General features: G+C 40.5%; 1 protein-coding gene across 1 annotated transcript; it reads left to right on the top strand.

The window, feature by feature from the left end:
• Positions 1–1,696: 1,696 nt before the first annotated feature.
• ywhah (tyrosine 3-monooxygenase/tryptophan 5-monooxygenase activation protein, eta polypeptide) lies at positions 1,697–12,324 on the top strand. The gene is made up of 2 exons (XM_036528560.1): positions 1,697–2,242; positions 8,614–12,324. The coding sequence occupies exons 1-2, from the start codon at positions 2,156–2,158 to the stop codon at positions 9,268–9,270; spliced, it is 744 nt and encodes a 247-aa protein (XP_036384453.1). The 5' UTR covers positions 1,697–2,155; the 3' UTR covers positions 9,271–12,324.
• Positions 12,325–20,468: the final 8,144 nt, after the last annotated feature.

Below are 20,468 nucleotides of genomic sequence, written 5' to 3'. Positions count from 1 at the left end.
CCACTGTATCTCAGTCTTGTTTTAGGCCTTACTTTTCCCAACATCATTTCATAAGATAGTCTTCATATCATTGTACAAATCTGTGTATATACAAAGCACTATATAAATTCAATTGACTGGCTGGCTGATTGATTGAAATGGGTGTGAGACACAGCAAATCAGCAGCTGTAGTCTTAAACCACACGACCACACAGATTTAAAAATAATATAGAAAGCCACGAATGGGCTTTATCTGCTCTTACTTGACACTATCTGTGTGTAGCGGATTTAGAAGATTTTATAATAAGAACACTCCACACCCACTTTCCAGCACTCTGATGCAATTTCAAAGCTACATTAGTCCAAACTTTACTCTGCAAAAGGGCACAAATGCAAGCTTCAGTTTCTTATTTCTACCTGCAGCAGTTCAATTGTTGAATTCTAATGACTAATAAGGTGTGTGGGTGTGATTGTGGATACTTGTCAGGAGTGTGTGGGCATAGAGTATGTCAGTAATTACTGTACACAAATGAAAGTAACTGATTTTAGAAAAGAAGGTTCATTATCATGTTTTTATCAGTCATGACTCAGCTACTTGTCTTTTTCTATGTCTTTGTTGGCATGTTTTGAATGACTGATTATATATATATATATATATATATATATATATATATGAACACCTGTTTAACATTCCATGTGCATTGCGCGTGATAAATGTCAGCATTTTTGATGAAACCATTTTTTCAATCTTTTCAATTTCCTGCTAGATCAATGACATATATCTAATATAACTCAATGATTATGTCAATCTACACGTCAAAGGGGATGAAGATAGAAAGCATATATGAACCAGCCATCTCATGCTGATGGCTATGTCAGTACTACACGACAGCGCGATTACAATCGTGCTATTAGAATCAAACACGGCACATAACTTTGCACATACTGTCATTCGGTCACTTTGTCAGCCTCGCAGTTGAGTGGATGAAACTAGGAGGGAGGAGGCAGGCTTGAGTATCTGTTGCAGGGTAGCCTACATTATGCGCTGCGATGAGGGTCTGTGTATCCAAGCCACTATGTGGCAAGGAAAATGGCTCTGATCACAAAAACCACTATGTGTGCTGCACCGAGGTCATACCTACTGTCTGCTATCTGCAGGCGCGAGTCTCAGATCCATTAAGATTGCTGTATAATTTATAAGAATTCACTTAGTGGGGCGTAACACGTGAGCTCCACTAACCTCTCCCTAGTATTTGCGCACTGTATGAGAATACATCTCTAAGCAAATTCAAGTCTGTAATATTTGAATCTTAGAAAACTGACACATGAAATTATCTAAATCACAACAAAGTGAAGTTAACAGGCATACGACACGTAACGTTAGCCACTCAGTACGACAGACACTAAGAAAGATTAACAAAGTGTGTAATAAATAGAACGGCAGTTCTGTGCTTCAAAGCAGCACTAACGACTATACTACCGTGCTCCCAAACCTCTTTTTCACCATTCCACCGTTAACTGGATCAATACGGATACTGCACCAGTTGCTATTCGGGGAGGTCAAAGTACCTCACGCCCTGAGCTGCTGCGACGAAAAATGCAGCACGTCGCACTGCGCAGGTGCACGCCTTCTTTCTGCGATTCTATTTATAGAAGGTGACGTCATCATGAAATATCTGCGACCACCCCCCCCTCCTCTCCCCCCGGGCTAAGGGGGAGCGCAGAGCGTCGGCGCGACTGCGGCAAAAGTGTGAGAGGAGAGAAGCGCTAGTTTAGCACAGATTAGGGGAGCGTGAGGAAGAAGTGGGGGAGAACCCGGAGTGACCGCCACCTAGAAAGTGAGAGGCAAGCGAATCTGAAAGGGAGACAGGCGCATAAGAGGGAGGTAACCACAGTTAGCTGTAGGATTTCATGCTCCCTGGGAGGACACTATGAGAGTGTAGCTGGCCAATTGGGGTAGCTAACGTTAGGCATTGCATGTACTAGATATCTGTAGTTAGGTAGCTAGCGTCTGATCGCTTGAAGAAACTGACTTGCATATTCCAATAACTTTAACTGTCTTTTCAGTCTGTCCACCAGGAAACGAGCCAAGAGTGTGAGTTGTGAGGAAGATACGGCTATCAGCAGCCTGTTGTGAAGAGTATAGAGGCAGTGTAGCTATAGCTAAATCGCTAGTATGGTGGACAGAGAGCAGCTCGTACAGAGAGCCCGTCTGGCGGAGCAGGCGGAACGGTATGATGACATGGCCTCCGCGATGAAACTGGTGAGTATCCCTTTCAGTGTCATGTATAACACATGAGAATGTACTTTATTAATGCTTAATAAGCAAGGAGCCCAAATGATGTTCATCATGCTGTCAGTACTACTGCTGGCTAGCGTCCTGCTGCATTTGCTTCACAATTAGCTATGTTAGCTAACTGACTTCAAACTGTATGAAATCAGTGCTCTGTACCAAGCTGGTTCACTATGGTGCTTCACAGCTAGCCAGCTGTGTGCTCCGTGGACTGGCTGACTAGCCAGCAGTCTTAATTTAATGAAATCTGGGCTACAAAAAGGGCTACATAGTGAAAAAGAAAAAGATCTCTTTGTCATCTTTGTAGCTTGCAACTGTAGCTGTTATTTCTGTCAATAAAATGAGCTGTGGTTCAGCCTTATTTTTAACCTCTTGCCCATGTACAGTACTCAGACTAAACAGCTGTCATTTACCTAACTGGCTGTATTGCAGTGATCAGGCCCTTTTAATGGGAACCAGCTAGCTGCTGTAGTGCAGTTCTAAGTCCAGTCTGGCCAAATGTGAGCTAGCAATTTTCTGGTCAGTTGTCTGCATACAATTTGTTACATGTAGTTATCTTTATCTCAGGAGAGCCTGGTCCCTGGGCAGTGGGAGCTCCTATATACCTACCATTAGCTGACCTAACGTTAAGCAGCTAACACTCTGTGACGCGGGCGGGACCACGTAGTTGCAGCAAAATGGCACAGACAGTCATGCAGCCCAACTTCGCTGGCACACCTCTTAGGAGCTGCCCCAGAAAGACCTTTTCCAAGCTCAGGGAATTCTATGGCCCAAGGCACCAGAGTAGCGCCAAATTCAGGTCTGGCTGACGAGCAGGTCACTGAGTGTGGGCCTTCATCCGTCCCGAGCCGAGGTGTTTCAGAGTTGGCACCATTTACTAAAGCCTTTTGCAGCTGTCAGATGAAATCTGTTTGGAAGTATAGCAGGGAGTGATTACTCTGATGCATTGAATTGTGGAAAAACTCTGAGTGAAATAACAGTCGTTATTAAATGATACTTATCTAATTCTTAAAATTCAGATCAATTCCACAAATATGTGAAGCATTTGCTGCACTGGCTCTGGTTCCTGGCCTCCGCAGTGTACTTCTTTTTCCATCCCCAGTGAACCTATAGTGCGGTTTCATCAGATGCTACACCAAACAGCTGACCTGTAGCTCCTCTTGGGGGTTTCTTTGATAGAACCTCTCAATTTAAAAATGCACTGAAAAATGCACTGAAATTACACTGAAATTTGTGCATTTTTACTGAAATAAAATGTAAATGTAAATTGCTTCTTGCTGTAGGGCGTAGGGTGCCCTAAAGACGGGATGGGGCTGAAGTGAACACTCCACATCACAATGGCAAATATCGTTAATAGAAGTCCTAATAACAACCGTATGTTGATAGGCTTATGAAAAATAATATATTTACAGTAAAGTAGGCTTCTGAGTCTGAGTCTGTGTATGAAAATAATGTGACTACCAGGAAAGCACAAATTGACTATCCAAATTATACAGGCTACTTTTTGTAAGTCGCCTTGGATAAAAGTGTCTGCTAAATAAATAAATGTAAATGAAAGAACAAATGTACGTTTTAGACCATTCCCAAAGACAGCCCTTTATCAAGTTTGTGAAATGTCAGGTAGGTTGAACAACATGGTCACTAGACCCATGCAAAGTTCAGGCATTGAAAGGCCAAACATCCTACAGCATATCTCACAATTAGTTTAAATTTAGCCTAAGTGTTGTAGAAGGCTTAGTGAAATATCTGTTAAGCAAATGTCAAGTCAGTATGTGACATGGTTTGGCTACCATATTGCATTATCATGTGAGCTTTTGTACTTTATTGAAAACGATGTCTACAGTGTAGATCAGATTAATGAAACTGCCAAATGTGCTTTATGGCATGAATACTTTTGATCAGCTGAAATACACACAAAAAATAGAGCTGATTATTTCACAAATCAAGCTAGGTAGCTACCAGTGTTAAGATACATGAAAATATGTTTAGGTGCCATTGGTATACTTTTATCATACATAGTTATATGTTGTTTGTATTTCTCAGATGGAGATATGGTATTTAAACTGTTTGTCATCCCACCAGCTAGCAGTCTTTCTTCCTTACTCTTATAAATTATTTGATTTTAAATGTGCTAATATCCCGTAATTGCTGGCTGTGACTTGGCTCCCATAATTGTTGCTTGTGTCTGTTAAAAGGTAAATAAACAATTAAAATGACAGTCTGTAGTTTGTCTATGTGTTGAATTGTGCTGAGTGGTCCTCCCACTCCATTAGCCTGTATAATTGGGGGTAGACTGTAGTTAATTTATTTATAGGTTTAGAATGCAATGCTTGCTTTTTCATCTTTTTCCACAATATCCATTGTATCCGGTTCCTACCCTTGTTTTAGGTGCCAAAATAATGCTTGTCAGTTGACCAGACAAGACAGCTCAAGGCTAAAGAATCTAAATGTATCCCTTCTGGCACCACTAAATCACAAATGGTCCGCTTTTCTTCCTTAATTAATCCCTTACAATCCCTTACAATGTGTTCATGGTCCCTGTGCATAGCATTATTTTTTAAATTTGTCGAAGTACATTTACAGGGCAAAATGAGTTCTGCCCTCTTACCAGATTGGCAAAATTTTTGGGTAGCTAACAGGTTAGGAAGCTACAGTAGCTGGCTAATACTGTTTGCAGGTACCAATGTGGGTAGTGGCAGCAGTGTAGCATAGTGGTTAAGGAACCAGACTCGTAACCAAAAGGTTGCCGGTTCAATTCCCTGCTGGGGTACTGCTGCATTTGCTCTAGGTAAGAGCGTCTGCTAAATGCCAATAATGTAATGTAATGGATAGTGATTATGTCTTAGATACAAATAAAATTGCAATTTGAATCTGATATTCCCAAGGTAACCTGCTACCTTTGGCTGACTAAAACTGTGTTATAATTAGGGAAGACTTTTTGACTGGCTTGAAAACTGTAGTAGACAAATGTATGTTTAGAGTAACCATAGAAAGTGATCTTAGGTAATTTATGAATCCTTACTGTTAGCCAATCTGGTTTTCTTTAGTTGTATGTATACTTTCCATTCAAAGTAGAAGGCATCAGCTTCTTGTCAAAAATGGTGTTCAGCACTTTGATTGATGAGTAGTGTAGTGAGTCAAAACTGTACCAATCATTTAAGATCAGCACACTATATAATAAAGGTGGACAACTTACCAGATAACTTGTGGAAAACACGTCCATTTCAAGTAGGCTGACTGCCAAACATCTTACCAATGGAACGATAATATGAAAGTTTGTAGTATTTAATTGCAATTAGTGTCAAGTACCAGTAATATACAGTATTTGGAGCTGAATTCAACTTTTTTGAATACTTTTGAATATGATTTTTCTCCACTGCAGGGCCTTTGAATATGATATAGGCTCAAAGCACTCATCCCTATTTGCCGTTATGCCTTCACCGTAATGATCTCATTTCTCATTTTTTGAAATTTATGTAAAATTCTGTACATTGTAGAAATACTTCACCTCTCATGTGTTCATTAAATGTTAATTAAACAGTGTTTTAATTAAACAGAGTAGCCATAAACCAGGTAATTGCAGCAAGTTAAGTGAATTCCTTTTATTGAAGTGCTTTCATTTATTATTAGTGTGGTAAATGGGAGAAAGAAAGAAGGCTGAAAAAGCTAAAAGCATTTGAGGATTTTGAGGATTTTGAACATTTTGAACGGAGAATTGGGGAACTCTATGTGACTGAGACATTGAAGACAACATTGCCTAATCTTTGACCAGAAATAGGCTATATATTCACCAGTGAGCAGTGCTAGATGTTCTATGCCCTCTCAGTCTAAAAGTTAACAGTGATGTTATCTTTTATTGGCGCACCTCAGGGTTTAACACGTTTTCTCTGTGGTGACTAAGCGCTGTTGTCCAATGGTAATAAAAAGCTAGAGAAAACCTTAACTCTGGACGCACAAGCTGAAATGCCAGAACTGCCAGAAATGAATGAGGAATAGATCACAGGCAGCAATATCAATGTCAGGGATGACCAGGCACTTTTTTCAGTGTGCGCTGGCCAACTCTTTCACATCTGCAAATGTGCTGTGCGCCGACAGGTTCAACCCGGGATATTCTCTATCAGCGTGCGTATCTGAGTGTGTCCGCCTCTGTGACGCATGCCGGACTGCCCACAACTCTTTTTGAAGAGTGGAATATGATTCCGCAGGGGCAAATCAATGTCCCTGTGACCTCTGTGTCCAGCTGGGTATAAGCATCGCTAAATATAGGCCCCCATTAGGGCTGTAGCAATTGAACATAAAAGTCTATGAATATTGCACTGAATATAGACTCCCACTTATCATAGTAATGGTAATTTCACTACAAATGAGAACAACAATAAATGCCGAGTATCCTCCACATAGTAAACTATATGGCTATTTCTTACAAGCAGGAAAAAAATCTATTGTCTATTCTCCATTTGCATTCCATTATCCTAATTCATTCCGATGTTGCGAGTTCCATGTGTTAAGATTCATGAGAGGTGTCTTCAACAGCTCATTTAGGTGTGAGGGAGGTAGGCATTTCAGCACAGTGACTGTTGTGTGGATTAGTTTTAAAATTACAGCATGGAAATTTCTGCTAGTTCCTAGGTCATTGCAGCATTGACACAAAAACTTAACTGATTTAATGGTGTGTAGACTCAAAACAGCAAGCCATTTGTTGCAGTTAATATTTCCTCCTTAATTTTTTTGTTTGCTCATTTTTAGTTAGACTGAATCATGGTAGTTGAACAGAAGAGACGTTTAAACATATGAAAATTCACAAAATCTGCTTAGCTATGTGATGAATGAGATATGTTATATTGCAATATTCACTCAGATAAAAAATAAATTATCAACACTGAAAATTAGCCCCTGTATCATGAAATGACAGCCTTGCTGGGGTGAAAGGGGATTCTGAGATTCCGTACTATGTTACTGATATTGACACAGCATTTTAGTACATCATGGTAAAGGCATGCTATAAGTTAGCAACTCTCTAATACCCTGAAAAAACCTACCAGTAGCAATTCATTTGAATGGAGAAAATGCTTAATATTGTGGTCACTCTGAACACATGAATGCTTGGAATGGTGACTGGTCTAGTGTCAATAGTTCTGTCCATGGTATGACTGAGGACTTTTTGTGTGTTTGTCAGGTTTGTCAATATGCCACTTTTAATTACTGTCAACAGGTTTAATGGCGGAATTCTAATCCATGAAATTTCTTTATTCATGAATGTGATTAGTAGGAATAATTACTGCAGCTTCTTGAGAACCTATCACTATCACATGGTGTTTGGAAGATGTTTTTGGAGCAGTTGCTTGCAGATCAGGCTAGCTAAATGATGACAATGTATTCAACCTGCTATTATTCATATACAAACTATGTAGCATACCGAAAGCAATTCCCTCTTGAAAAAACATTGAAATGAAGTAATACATATAAACTCTTCATGATGCCCCATTTAATTAAACATGCCCACATTCAGCTTGGAATAGTAGCAGGCAGTGAAAGGACAAGACTTGGCCATGCTGTCAGACCCTCCTTTCCATCACTCAGACAGGCTGTTACATAATAGGCCTTTCAGGCCTGCATCATCACCCCTGATCCATTTCACACTGTGAATGAGACATTTTTGGAAGGGCCATTTTTAACAGGGAGTTTTGGCATGCATCTGTTAAGGCGTGTCTCTCAAACCAAGCCTTGGGAACCAGAGAAGCCCTTAACTCTGCAGGGCAGGGAGCAAGTGTACTGCAGGGTAAAGTGCACCTACATGTGCTGCAAAGCCTCGCTTATGTCACCACCAGAGATAAAAAAGGTTTCAGCAGGCCTAACAAGTTCCAAGAAAGCAGGCTTGACATGTACAGGAAACAAATGCTCAAATAATTACGTGGCTTGTTGATAGGTCGGTCTTTAGGGTGTACGCCCTGCTATTTGCTTGTGGTCACTTTTTCCCCCCACTCAATCCAAGCAATACTTCAGTTTTGCCATTAGGCTGCCATCAGTGATTAAATGGAGTGAGTCATAATTTTATTTTTTGTTGTTGTATGAAACGTAACTGCTGATTAAAAAAAAAAACATAAATGGGTTTTGGAATCTGTAAAACCAAAGATAATTTGGCACATCATTGTGGATAATTATATCTATGAAATCTATGAAATGAAATGTGGATAGCAGGCAGCTGTCTTCTTAGAGACTGCATTGTGGTTGGCAACGGTTATGCCACTAGTACAGCCATGGTTGGACCCTGCTCCTGTTTGGTGTATATGACCCCCCCCCCCCCAGGAGTCTCAAATCTGTTTTCCTCTCTGTATCGGCAGGTGACAGAGCTGAACGAGCCCCTGTCCAACGAGGACCGCAACCTGCTGTCCGTGGCTTATAAAAATGTGGTTGGGGCCAGGCGCTCCTCGTGGCGTGTCATATCCAGCATCGAGCAGAAGACCTCGGCCGACGGCAACGAGAAGAAGCTGGAGATGGTGCGGGCGTACAGGGAAAAGATCGAGAAGGAGCTGGAGTCGGTGTGCCAGGATGTGCTCTCCCTGCTGGATAAGTTCCTCATCAAGAATTGCAGCGACGCACAGTTCGAGAGCAAGGTGTTCTACCTGAAGATGAAGGGCGACTACTACCGCTACCTGGCGGAGGTGGCCGTGGGCGAGAAGCGGGCGGCCGTGGTGGAGTCATCGGAGGCGTCCTACAAGGAGGCCTTCGACATCAGCAAGGAGCACATGCAGCCCACTCACCCCATCCGCCTGGGCCTGGCCCTCAACTTCTCTGTCTTCTACTACGAGATCCAGAACGCCCCTGAGCAAGCCTGCCACCTGGCCAAGCAGGCCTTCGACGACGCCATCGCTGAGCTGGACACTCTCAACGAAGACTCCTACAAAGACTCCACCCTCATCATGCAGCTACTACGAGACAACCTCACCCTGTGGACCAGCGACCAGCAGGACGACGACGCAGGGGAGGCCAACAACTGAGGGCCCCGTCCTGTTGTCACCACTAGCTACCCCCCCACCATGGTCATTCTCCGTCTGTCTGCACCCTTAAAAATGTTCCCTCTTGACATCCCAGGCAAAAGCTTTTTCCATCTGTGGGCTCTCACCTTCCTATAACCCATATTCTTAGCCTTCCCCAGCCACGCCACCTTTCCTTGTTCACAAGACTCCCACCTCTTTCCTGCTCTCTCCGAGCCTTTGCAATCACAGTTGTTATACATCCTCCCCACTGCCATGTCCTGAATGGCACCAGAAGCATTTGTCTGCTCCTCCTTTCTGCTGTCTTTTTCATCCTTGCCTTTGTGTGCGCACTGCTGTCTACTGTATTGTTTGTCTACTGTCCTCAGAGCTGGATGTCTTTATTGCAAATGGTAATGGATTTTTGTTGGAGTTTTGGTAGGCCCAGAGCCTTCATTTGCCTATACAAAAAAAGATTTCTGTTTGCTAGAGCACATTAAAACTTTACCATGGGAAAGCTTTATTTGGGGCGTGCGTTTCCAGTGCTTTGTAGAATATCTAAATGTAAACAATACGAAGAACCTGCTTACCTCTTTAATGTGTCATATGTGGGGGTACATCTGTGTTTAGAAGCCAGGTGCCGTGTGTCGTTTGTGTGTGCCTGTGCGTCTGTGTCCGTCTGCACCTCTGTGTATTCGTGTGAAAGTCTGTCTCTGGCCCAACTGGCCAGCCGGGCGGAGCCGTCATCGTGCAGGCTGATCGTGGTGTCGTCATGGTGGGTTTGGCAGCCCCGTTACAGTGCAGGTGTCTGTGGGCATGACGAGTGCAGGTGACAAAGCGAAATGTCGTAGTCTAAAGCAGGAGGTCAGACCGAGCTTCTATGTCTGCTTCAGCTGGGGAGGAGAGGCCAACTGCACGCTTCTATGCACTTTAGCAAATTAGCCCTCCGTGCCTCATGTGGTGGCCACGCCCTGACTGCATGCATCATAAATAAGTAAGCAGAGAAAAAGGGGGAGGGGTTTCTGGGGAAATGCCCATGACCTCTTTATTGCCTATAGTTGCATTTAGTGCTGCAGAAATGCCTTCAATGTTTCCAGTGTTCAGACCGCAAGTCCTGAGAACAGCAATGAATTGAATGAAACACTAGCAGATGACAGGACAGATACACCCTGCAGATAACCCCATTGCTGTGCAGACAGAAATTGGGATATGAAACACCTTGTGATATTGTCAGGGTTTGTTTAACATAGAAACCAAGGGGCTTTAATCAATGGAATACAATGGTGAATTCACTGATCAATAATGGCTACTTGCACAAAGCCTCAAGGCTTCAAGACAAGGGGAAGCCACCTTTGTCTGTGGAAGATGTCAATAATGCTGGCATTAGTCCATAACTGGCTCTAATGTGCTTGAAGAATAGCGTTTATTTGTCTGTGAATCTACCAGTGAGGGGGATATTAACCAGATTTATCTGTGCTATGATCAAGGCTGTTGATGAAATCATTATTCCATTGATCGTGTGCTGGTACTGTCATAGTGACCATAGAAGTAATAAATGGGAATTCAACGAGTCCTTAATGTGGAGGATCAAAGACTTAAGTGCATGCAAAACAATGCAAAAGCAGCAACAATTACCACAGGCAGAAAAAAACTCCTGGATCAGGCTTTTAAAAGAGGGACAGTTTCCTTTCCTTCTGTGACATCAGCAAAACCTCTCACATGACCCCCTCAAGCTGTACTTGTTTCTCCTTCCAAAGACATTTTTTAGGCCAAATTTGTGTCTTCATTTCAGGGATAGTTTATTAAAATGATCAGCTTTTTAAACTTTTTAAGCCTACCCAGGCTATTTTAAGGATATTGACTTTTGTCTACATTTATACACATTCACATGCACGATTGCAAGCATTTTTTTTTCCACTGAAAAACGGGAAAAAGCCGCGCAAAGTTTGCCCCTGTTCTGCACTGAATCAGATTTTAGTTTAAGCCACTTCTGTTTGGTTTCCCTTGGCCATATGGTAATCTGTTGTTGTCATGAACAGTTTGACACCTGATATAAGCTCAATCTTGGACACTTCATGTGTCATATGGATATTGACCCTTATCGTTCCATTGGCCATTGTCTCCAGACTTTTACTGCTTCAAATTTGTAAAAAAAAAAAAGGTCCACTAATGACAGAGAAGGCAAAATAATTTTCCTTGTGGTCTTAATGCATCAACCAGGAAAGGACGTGTATAAATGTATCCTGGCAACTCGACACAATTTCTTTGGCCAATTTGCCTACTGTTAAGAGAGGGTACAAAATGTCAGCTTCCGTTGTCTAAAATGTTTTATGTGTTAAACCTCATATAAAGTCATAAGTGCTCTGACATTATGTGCCGTGACCTTTGACAAATTTTGAAGCCACTGGTGAGTGACTGCAGTTCATTGCCAAAAGCATCTGCATGTAACCTTGCCATTGACCTTCAGAGGGCTGGGCGCTCGGCTTCTCTGGTTTGCTCTGTGTAGGTTATTTTTAAGTGCATTCATGTGGTTATGACAGACTACTATTAGTACTAATAATTGTGAAACTTCACTTCCTTTATGTCCAGGTCACTCAGTGTTTTCTGATATTAAGCATATTTCTATGTGCAAATAGTAATTTATCAAAGTCCCGGGCTCCCTGTTTTAATCATTTTAATTCAGATATAGAAAACATTGGAGTGTATTCTTTTATGTTATAAAAATACTGACTGAGACTTTAAATGAGTTCATCCAGCAAATCTGAGAGGGTCATGTTTAAGGTTGTGTTGATTTCACAAATAATTGCCCAGAATTTATATTTATTTCACCAATTGTTTTGCTGATAATGAAGTTTTGAGGTACTCAGATATGAGTTGAGAAAGCAAAACATTGAAATGAAATGTTTTAATACAAAAAATGAGCATTTAATGACAAGTTGTGGTGGTTATTTTCTTGCTTTATTTATTTATTTTGTTTTTTTTTTTTTAAACCATTGGCTAACTGGTTGGGTGCTTGCAGTGTTCCTTTTGGCCAGACTGTAATAGACTGTGTTGATATGGGCAAATTAAAAGCCAAACTTAAAACAGAATGGAAATTTTCTGGATAAAAAGGATTGAAATAAAGGTTGCTTATGGTGTACTGCTTTGGCTGGATTGGTCCTTTCTGTGTCTCATGGGAGTGTGTGTGCGCTGGAGATGTGGGCAGCTCTTTTAGATTTCACTGCACACATACTTGAAATTTCAGTGTTTATGATGCACTTGTCCAGATTATAGCTGTCAGTTTTTGATGGAGAAGTACTCCATGGAAATTTATTTATTTTTTTTTTGCTTACAGTTAAACGTGATTTTGAAGGTTCATCTTAACAGGAATGAAATAAAGGGTGAGTAGAGACAATTTGCGGCTTCTTAAATAGATTAACCATAGAAGTGTTGTGCTATAAACAGAAATAGTAACCTATGCAGTATCCATGTCATTGGCCCCATTTAGTCACACAATTTTAGTATGATAGATCTTCCTTACCTGTGACTATGATTTACTATTTGTAAGCAGAAATTTCCTTGTCTGTATCACTTTTCACACATCTAATTGGTACACTCAGTGGGAGGCAGCCTTGATGTGTGAAGCAACAAGGATGCTTGTTTGAAATGTTCATTTACCATTGACCTACATGTAAACCTTATAATGTTTTTCTTTCTTCAACTAACCAGCAGAAAACTGATTTACCTGCTGTAAACGATGACTAGAGCAATCAAAGCAGAGTTCATGCTTCCTCCTGGTTCAACATAGGGGTTTATGGGTCTGGTAGATTATCATCTGTACTAAACTGTCACTCTTGAAACACGTGATAGCACAGTGAAAATCTGTGTACATTAACTTTACAGAGGTCATGCAGACACTTTCTGCAAATCTTGTTTCTACACAATCTGATTGCAAACAATGCAATACTGTATATCAATAGGATAAGGAAATAATATTCAAAAACTGTAGTTAAACCATTTTAGAGAGAAGGAGGTCACAATGATACCAAGTGTCTTAATTAATATTACTGTCAGGATCATATGCTTAAAGAAAATTGCTAAAATTGCTGAGACATTGTAAGCTATTCCAACCACCAAACGACCCACCTATCATAAGAGAGTGGGAGAACATCGCATCTCACTTAGCTGCACTAGCTCTATTGCCTGATCACCTGCTGTCCCACCTTCACTCCTTGTGACGTCATTGTTCTGGAGACTGTTGCCATGGTGTCCTCCTAACGTTGCCCCTCGAGGAAGTGGTTACCTTGGCGATGGGTAGATGTCAAAGGAACCAGTTGCTATGGAGATTTGCAAGAAAAGCAAAGGAGGATTGAAAGTATTAAGAAAGGAAAAAAGAAAGGATGGTGATATGTAGATAGAAAGAGAGAAAGGGGGAGGAGGAGATGGAACTGGAGCAGTAGAGGCCAGAAAGAAAAACAGAAATTTGTGATATGAAGACTCAAAGGAGAGTCAGAAGGTGGGATCAAAAACTGACTGAAGTCTATATACATGTGAAAATTATATCAAGAAATAGTTTATACCGCAGTGCTATGGAGACAGTCTGTTGTCCTAATGACTTATGCGCTGTATATGATCATATGGCTGTCTACAGCATTTTGATTCCTTAGTTTATCTTCAAGCAAGAAAACACATTTTTTTCATGGATACCAAGACTGACCAGTATTCATTATGTCTTTATACTTATGCAGCAAATTGAGTCTTTCAGTTTTTACTCTCCCCCGTCAAAAGGTCTTAATTAAACATTTTCACAGGGACAGGGTAGTATTGCAAACACGACAATACCACAGTAGGGCTGGCTAAAAGACAGAGTTGTTCCACCTCAGAGAGTAATCCTCACTTTGGATTACATTATTTGTTTAGCACATGCTTTTATCCAGAGCAGCTGACATTAGCCTACATTTGACATGAAATCCATTTAAACAGAATTTGAATGTTTACTGAATTCAGGTTAGGTATCTTATGTCCCTTGCTCAAGGGTGCAATAGCAGTGCCCCACCTGGGAGCTGAACCAGCAATCTTCAGGTTCCAAGCCCTGCCCCTTACTGCTACAACACACTGCTGCCATTTTGTTGTACAGTTACACATTCCTGAGCTGTGTGTGTGGTTGTGAGTCCTGTCTTTGTTACTTCAATGTACAGAATGATACAGTGTATCTTTGCTAAACCTTTGCTCTTAATTAACAATCCTTGACTGATTTGTTTCAGATCAGGCACTTACTATGACTTTGGTATTGGGCCATTGCCATTGTAGTTCAACAATAGAGTTGATTGGTATGCCTTAACACACAATAGACTAGTGCAAAAGACTGCTTAAATGTTACAGGAGGTCATTGATGTCTTTCTCCAATCTTTTTTAGTTTAAGGTTTTGGACACTGCTCTGAGGTGACACAGGGGTTCTCTGGTGTCAGTTAATAACCTCCAGGACAATCACTAAAAACTGACCCAATGAAACTTTTTGAGGACATGCCTGTCATTTCTTAGGTGTGGCAGGCTATACTTTCAAAGATCCGAATGCAGTGAATAGTTAGATCCGTCTGGGCCATGAGATTGGTCAGAGGGAATATGAGTCTACTGACGTGCTGTGCCACTGACTGTATGATCTCAACCTGTTTTATTTTTATCTGTGTGTGTGTGTGTGTATGTGTGTGTGTGACATGGGGACTGAGGATAGTGAAGTGTTCACCACCCCAGCTGTTGCAACATGATGCCCCCTCAACCCCCACTCGAAGCATCCCTGCAGAATGACTCTGATGCTAAGAAATGAATCTATTCTTATGCAATGACCAAGCGCTCCTTCCAAAGGTGGTCTACTTTTCCCAGAAGAAGGCAATGAGCTTCACATACCAAGGAGGCCGGCGTGATGTATAGCTTTGGACCCATGGAGACACGGTAATAGTCAGCAACGTCATGGCTTACAAAATCTGGCAGAACAGAATTGGGAAATACCTCCCAATACATCATGGCGTGTACTGAGCACCCTGTTCTGTCAAATTCTGTTACACCCTTGATGAAGTCAGTCAATTGAATTCTACATTCAGCGTCCACAATGGTCCTCTCTCATACTTACTGTGCAAGTCAATGAAAGCCATTTGTCACTAAATTGCAGCAACAACCTTTTTTTCATTAACTGATGTATTTCAGCAAGGCATAAAGCACATTTTTACAGAAGTTATATTGAAATCCAGCACTACCCTTAAACTGTCTATTGAAAGTAATGAAAAGCCACTTTGCACTATGATTCTACAGTGTATCTCATGTTTCATCTGCTAACCCTCACTTTTTAACTGTGGTTACTTAGTATATATCCTTGCATTGCTGTCTTCTGCCTCTCCTGGTTTCCCTCTGTCTGTATCGATGTGCTGTTTACTGTACCCATGTGGCTGCTGCCCTCTGCTGGCAAATGGTGGCACTACACTATTCTGGTAATGTACTGTACTTGACAGGTAAGATTTGACTGTCTATACTTTACACTGAAATCTGTGGTTCTGCTTTTTTGAGCCCAAATGGTCTGGTAAAAGGAGATGTGTAATATTATATTCAATATTTATATCATCATTATATAACTTTGTGTTTCTTGTTTGACTCCTTAATCCTATTCACTACCAACATGTGCAGAATATTTGTGAGCAAAATATGTTCCAGGGCTGCCTGCTTGTGATAAAATACAATTTTACCAATAAAATTACAGATGCCTATAAAACCTTGAAAATATGGAATACGTAATTACAAACATGTAATGTGACAAAATAGCTCATCTTGAATGAGACATAAAAGTAGCAAAAAGCGTTTTCTTCTCTCAGAGAGAGAGAAGTGTATTGTTATATCCTATTGGCTCCTGTTGGACTGCTAAGCAAATGAGATTTCTGGATTGCTGGACTCTATAATGAAGGCCATGCATCAGTGTGCTAGAGTAAAAAAAAAAACTGGTGTGTAACATTGCCTAAAGTGTCTAACATTGCAGAGCTTTTGCTAAATACTCAAAGGTAGCATTATATGAAAGAAAACATAAATGTGCTGCTGTTGAAGGCTTTTGTTATCTTTCTCCCTTTGACTCATTAGCCTTTTTATGTAAGTGAACAACTACCAGTTCTTGTAGCTCACTTTAACTGCCCGCTGAACCTGACTCAATAGTTTCATCTGAGTTTTCTGACTTTTTATCTTCAGCGAAATACACTAGGATTCTACTGCTGGCTGAATTCAATTTCCATACTGGTGGTGATTCAAGTTTGCATGCTGCAGGGTATTTGAATAGCATGAAAAAGTCATGACATTCAATTGCCATGTGTTTGGCACACAGGTTGATACTGGAGCAAATGCAGACAATCTGAAAAGGATGAAAGTGCTCGTAATGTGAAAACAATCTTATAAAATGGCTGCAGCTGAACTCAGATGACTGACTAGTGTCTTGTTATTGGGAACTGAAAATCAGATGAATCTATTGCACTTAAATCTTGAAAGTCTTGCTTCCAGTGTGAGGAGGGACGTTTTGGTGTTATTCGTGCTGCCAACTTGAAATCTGAAGTACATGTTTAGAAGAAAACCCTGCAGCAACATTTTCCTTTGGTTATCGTTTCTGAACGGGTTGTCTTCTCTTTTTAGACAGGGTCTGTTGCCACGCCACAAGCTAGGGTATGGGTTTGCGTCAACTGTCATTTTCTCCACAGAGGAAGGACTACATGAAGACAGCTTTGAAGGGGTGATTTAAATTGAAGGCCTTAAGCTACTTTCTCATGTCATCATCACTGAAGTAGGGAAGTCTTTTGAGAGAGAAGGCACTCCCCTCTTCTTACTGGGTGATTTTTACACTGTATTCAGAATTTCTATCCATTTCCTGTGGTTATTATGATAACCCTTGAATCAGAATTCGAAGGATAATCATGTCACTACTCACAATCAAACACGATGCTTAGCCTGAATGCCTGGACCTGATTAAGTGAATCACTGGCCACTACAACAGACTGAATGTCACAACTGACCTTCAGTCATAACACGGTTAACAGTTAGCATGCTAATGATTCATTTATTTGGTACAGGCTTAAAATGCTCTGATTTAACAAGAAATTTTGTGCATCCAGTGTGAATGTGACACATATCTTCCTCGTGAATATTCCTTCAAATCCAAGCCTTGGACAGTGGTCTACACTGACCACAAAATAATCTCTATATTCACTTTCTGCAGCAGCCTTATGGTGGATAAGAGAAGAGACATAGAAATGAGACAAGGTCAGAGAGCAAAGAAAGAAAAAGCAACAGACAATGAAAGAGAAAGGACAAAAAAGGGGGCAGCAGTGTGGGTCAGAAACATTGATGATAATGCTCCGTCTTCTCTGCTCCTCACATGATGATGGAGCGGAGAAGGTGAAGGAGTAGGTTTACCAATATTCAGTTGCTTCATCGTAGCATTCAATCATTGACTAAAGTCACTTTCATTTGAATTCAAGAACAGAATTGGAATTACATAAGCATGGGATTGATGTGGAAGGAGATAGATAAGGAAAGACTTCAGGGGGAAAGGTCAGGGGCTGGGCCAGCGGGGATTACACAGAATACGCTCAATTGCTTCATGGCAATAACTTAATAAGTGCACAGTGTGCGTGAGCCAAAGTGTGAGTGTGAGCGTGTGTACGTGTTCTCGTGCCCTTACATGTGCCTCTTTCCACACTTGGTTATCAATCCATTGAGTAAAATCTAAACTGGGGGATGATATATTTTATTACTGAAGTTATTGCACTTGTTTTAACGTGAGCGTTACCTTTACTATATGTAAATTCAGGCATAATTTTGTAAATTGACGCTATATGTACCCTGGCTACAAAAAAGAAAATTAAAATTAAAATAAAATTAGTGTTCAGGTGTATAGTAGCAGAACAGACAGGAAAACCAGCTGGGTATGGGCTCAAATCTCCAGCGGGATGTTGCTCTCGCAAGCAGGCTTTTGAGCAATTTTGACTTTTTAATAATCTGGCTGTGTGATTAGGTATAGTGTAAGACGGAAAATATGATTATCCCTACATAATGGTATGTACCAAACATTTACTATAAGTCTCTGTGTTTTCATTGTGCATACAGATCATTCAAGTTTACAGCAGAAAGCCTCCATTGATCCAGAATTACAATGTCAGAGAGAGTTTGGAATGAAAATGAAGGCAAGGCACTGTAAGAAAATCTGAAATGGCAACAAAGAATTTTTCCCATCAAACAATTTATCATTTTTTTGTGTTGTCGTCATCTGTTTAGTTCGTTGTTTCAGAGAATGAACTTGTGATGAGGAGCTGAAGAAGATTCCTTTGTTCTTTCCTTTACCTTGATTTCCCTGTGGCTTAATAAACACCTCTTTGAAAAGTGTGGTTTGCATCCTGCTCTTCTCCACGTCCTGTCATTCCTAATGCAGAGTTAATCGTGTCACAATGCTGACTACTTATACTGTAATGCATGTGATAGTAAATGTAAATGTATAAATATTTATACTATATTCATATTAAAATATCTGTCTTTATCTCATATTTATCTGCCATTGTTTGTAAAGAAAAAATAAATTTCTAGCCATGTTCAGGAATGTAGATCCATAACATTGTGTCTGTGTGAAAATAAGGTTCAATTCCCAACAGTCTGGTTGGGAAACAAACAACAAACAATGTTTCCAGGAACATAATGTGTGTAAAATGAATTCTAAATTCTAAATGAAATTTTGAAAAATGTAGTAAACAGCATTTTGTATGTGTTTGATAATTAAAGACAAATCAAATTTGTTACTCTCTGGTTTGAGCCTTTGAGCATTGATAACCACACTATTCCAGCCCAGAAAATGATGAGTACTATACCTGTCATTCAGGAATAGAGATAAGCCTAAAATACTGTTCCTGTCACATATCACACTATATTAAGAGGTGCCCTTGAAATCTTGAAAATATCCAATACAAGCACCAAATCTATCGCCACCTGAGCAACTTACAACCGAGCTCATGTTTGCATAAGATATTTCTCCTGAGATTTTTAGGGAATTTTCCCAAAGGCTTAAGTTTCACACTCGAAGGTGTGTTCCATTTCCTGCTTTCTTATGGCACTTCTAAAAAAGACACAATTGAACAAATGTGCTGTTATAGAAGGCCATCATTGAACAGTGTGAAGAGTGTGTTTTCCAGATGAAGGGACAGCATTTGGACAGCATTTCAGGCAAGAGCCTGAAAAAGGGAATCTCTGGATGCTTGGGGCCAGAGAGTTGCAGATGTAAAACAAGGGAGAGACAGTGAGTGAGTGCCAAGAGGCAGGAGCACATTATATGAGTAAAAACAGCTCACACAGGAAGATGGAAGTACAATGGGTTTTTTTATGCAGGCTGAGAAAACTGGCAGGGTTGTTTATCGAGAGAGGGATTGCCTGTAATTATATTTCCCACACTTCCGTTTGAAACTCTGTATCCTGTTGATGGTAGAATTTACAGTATGAGGATAATAGTCAATTCAAAGACCTGTGCAGTGATATTGTAAGAATTATATTAACAGTAATATTTTAGGACATGGTGTACACTATTTATTTCCTGTGCTATAATCATTGCTTTAGCCATAATTAAATGTGAATAATCCAGAACTTCTGTATCTCAACCTGTGAGGCTTCTGTAGTTGGCAGGTATTAATTTAGTAAAAGGAATGTGTGTATGTGTGTGTACGTGTGTGTAAAGGCGTGAGATAGAGAATGTGTAACTTGAATGCAAGTGAGTTTCCTGGTTAAGAAAGAGATGTACAGGACAGGACTACCTTTGATACATTCCAACATTTTATCACATTAATAAGTGATGGAGCTGATGTGGGTAGCGGAAGTCTATACAGCTCATGCACACAGTCCATGCCACACAAACAGGATGTGGAGCATTTTCGAATCCCAAAACAAATGTAGGCTTTCAGGTGTGCACATTTATGTACACAATTAAAAATACCTATCTTATGAGCACATTTCCTTAGTGGCCCAGTCTAAACCACTTGGTCTTGAGAGGTATATTTGTGCTATGGGAAATGTGTATCTTTATGAAACACTTAAATGCACAGTATTTGTACGTTAAGTCCCTCAACAAAATAGAATTGAATATGTTTTCAAATCATTGAATTTATGTTGATTCTCACAAATACTTGAGGTGATGGACAATTGTGATGTAGCTAGATTGAAAAATGAACCTATTATGCTCTGTG

This window comes from Megalops cyprinoides, chromosome 5, assembly GCF_013368585.1.
Source record: "Megalops cyprinoides isolate fMegCyp1 chromosome 5, fMegCyp1.pri, whole genome shotgun sequence".
Taxonomy (NCBI): Eukaryota; Metazoa; Chordata; class Actinopteri; order Elopiformes; family Megalopidae; genus Megalops; species Megalops cyprinoides.
Note: the sequence above shows the minus strand (reverse complement) of the source record. Positions and strands in the feature narration are given on the sequence as shown.

Coding starts and splice junctions, on each gene's coding strand:
- ywhah (XM_036528560.1), top strand. CDS start 2,156: ATGGTGGACAGAGAGCAGCTCGTACAGAGAGCCCGTCTGGCGGAGCAG. Junction 2,243..8,613: donor TGGCCTCCGCGATGAAACTG/GTGAGTATCCCT, acceptor CTGTATCGGCAG/GTGACAGAGCTGAACGAGCC.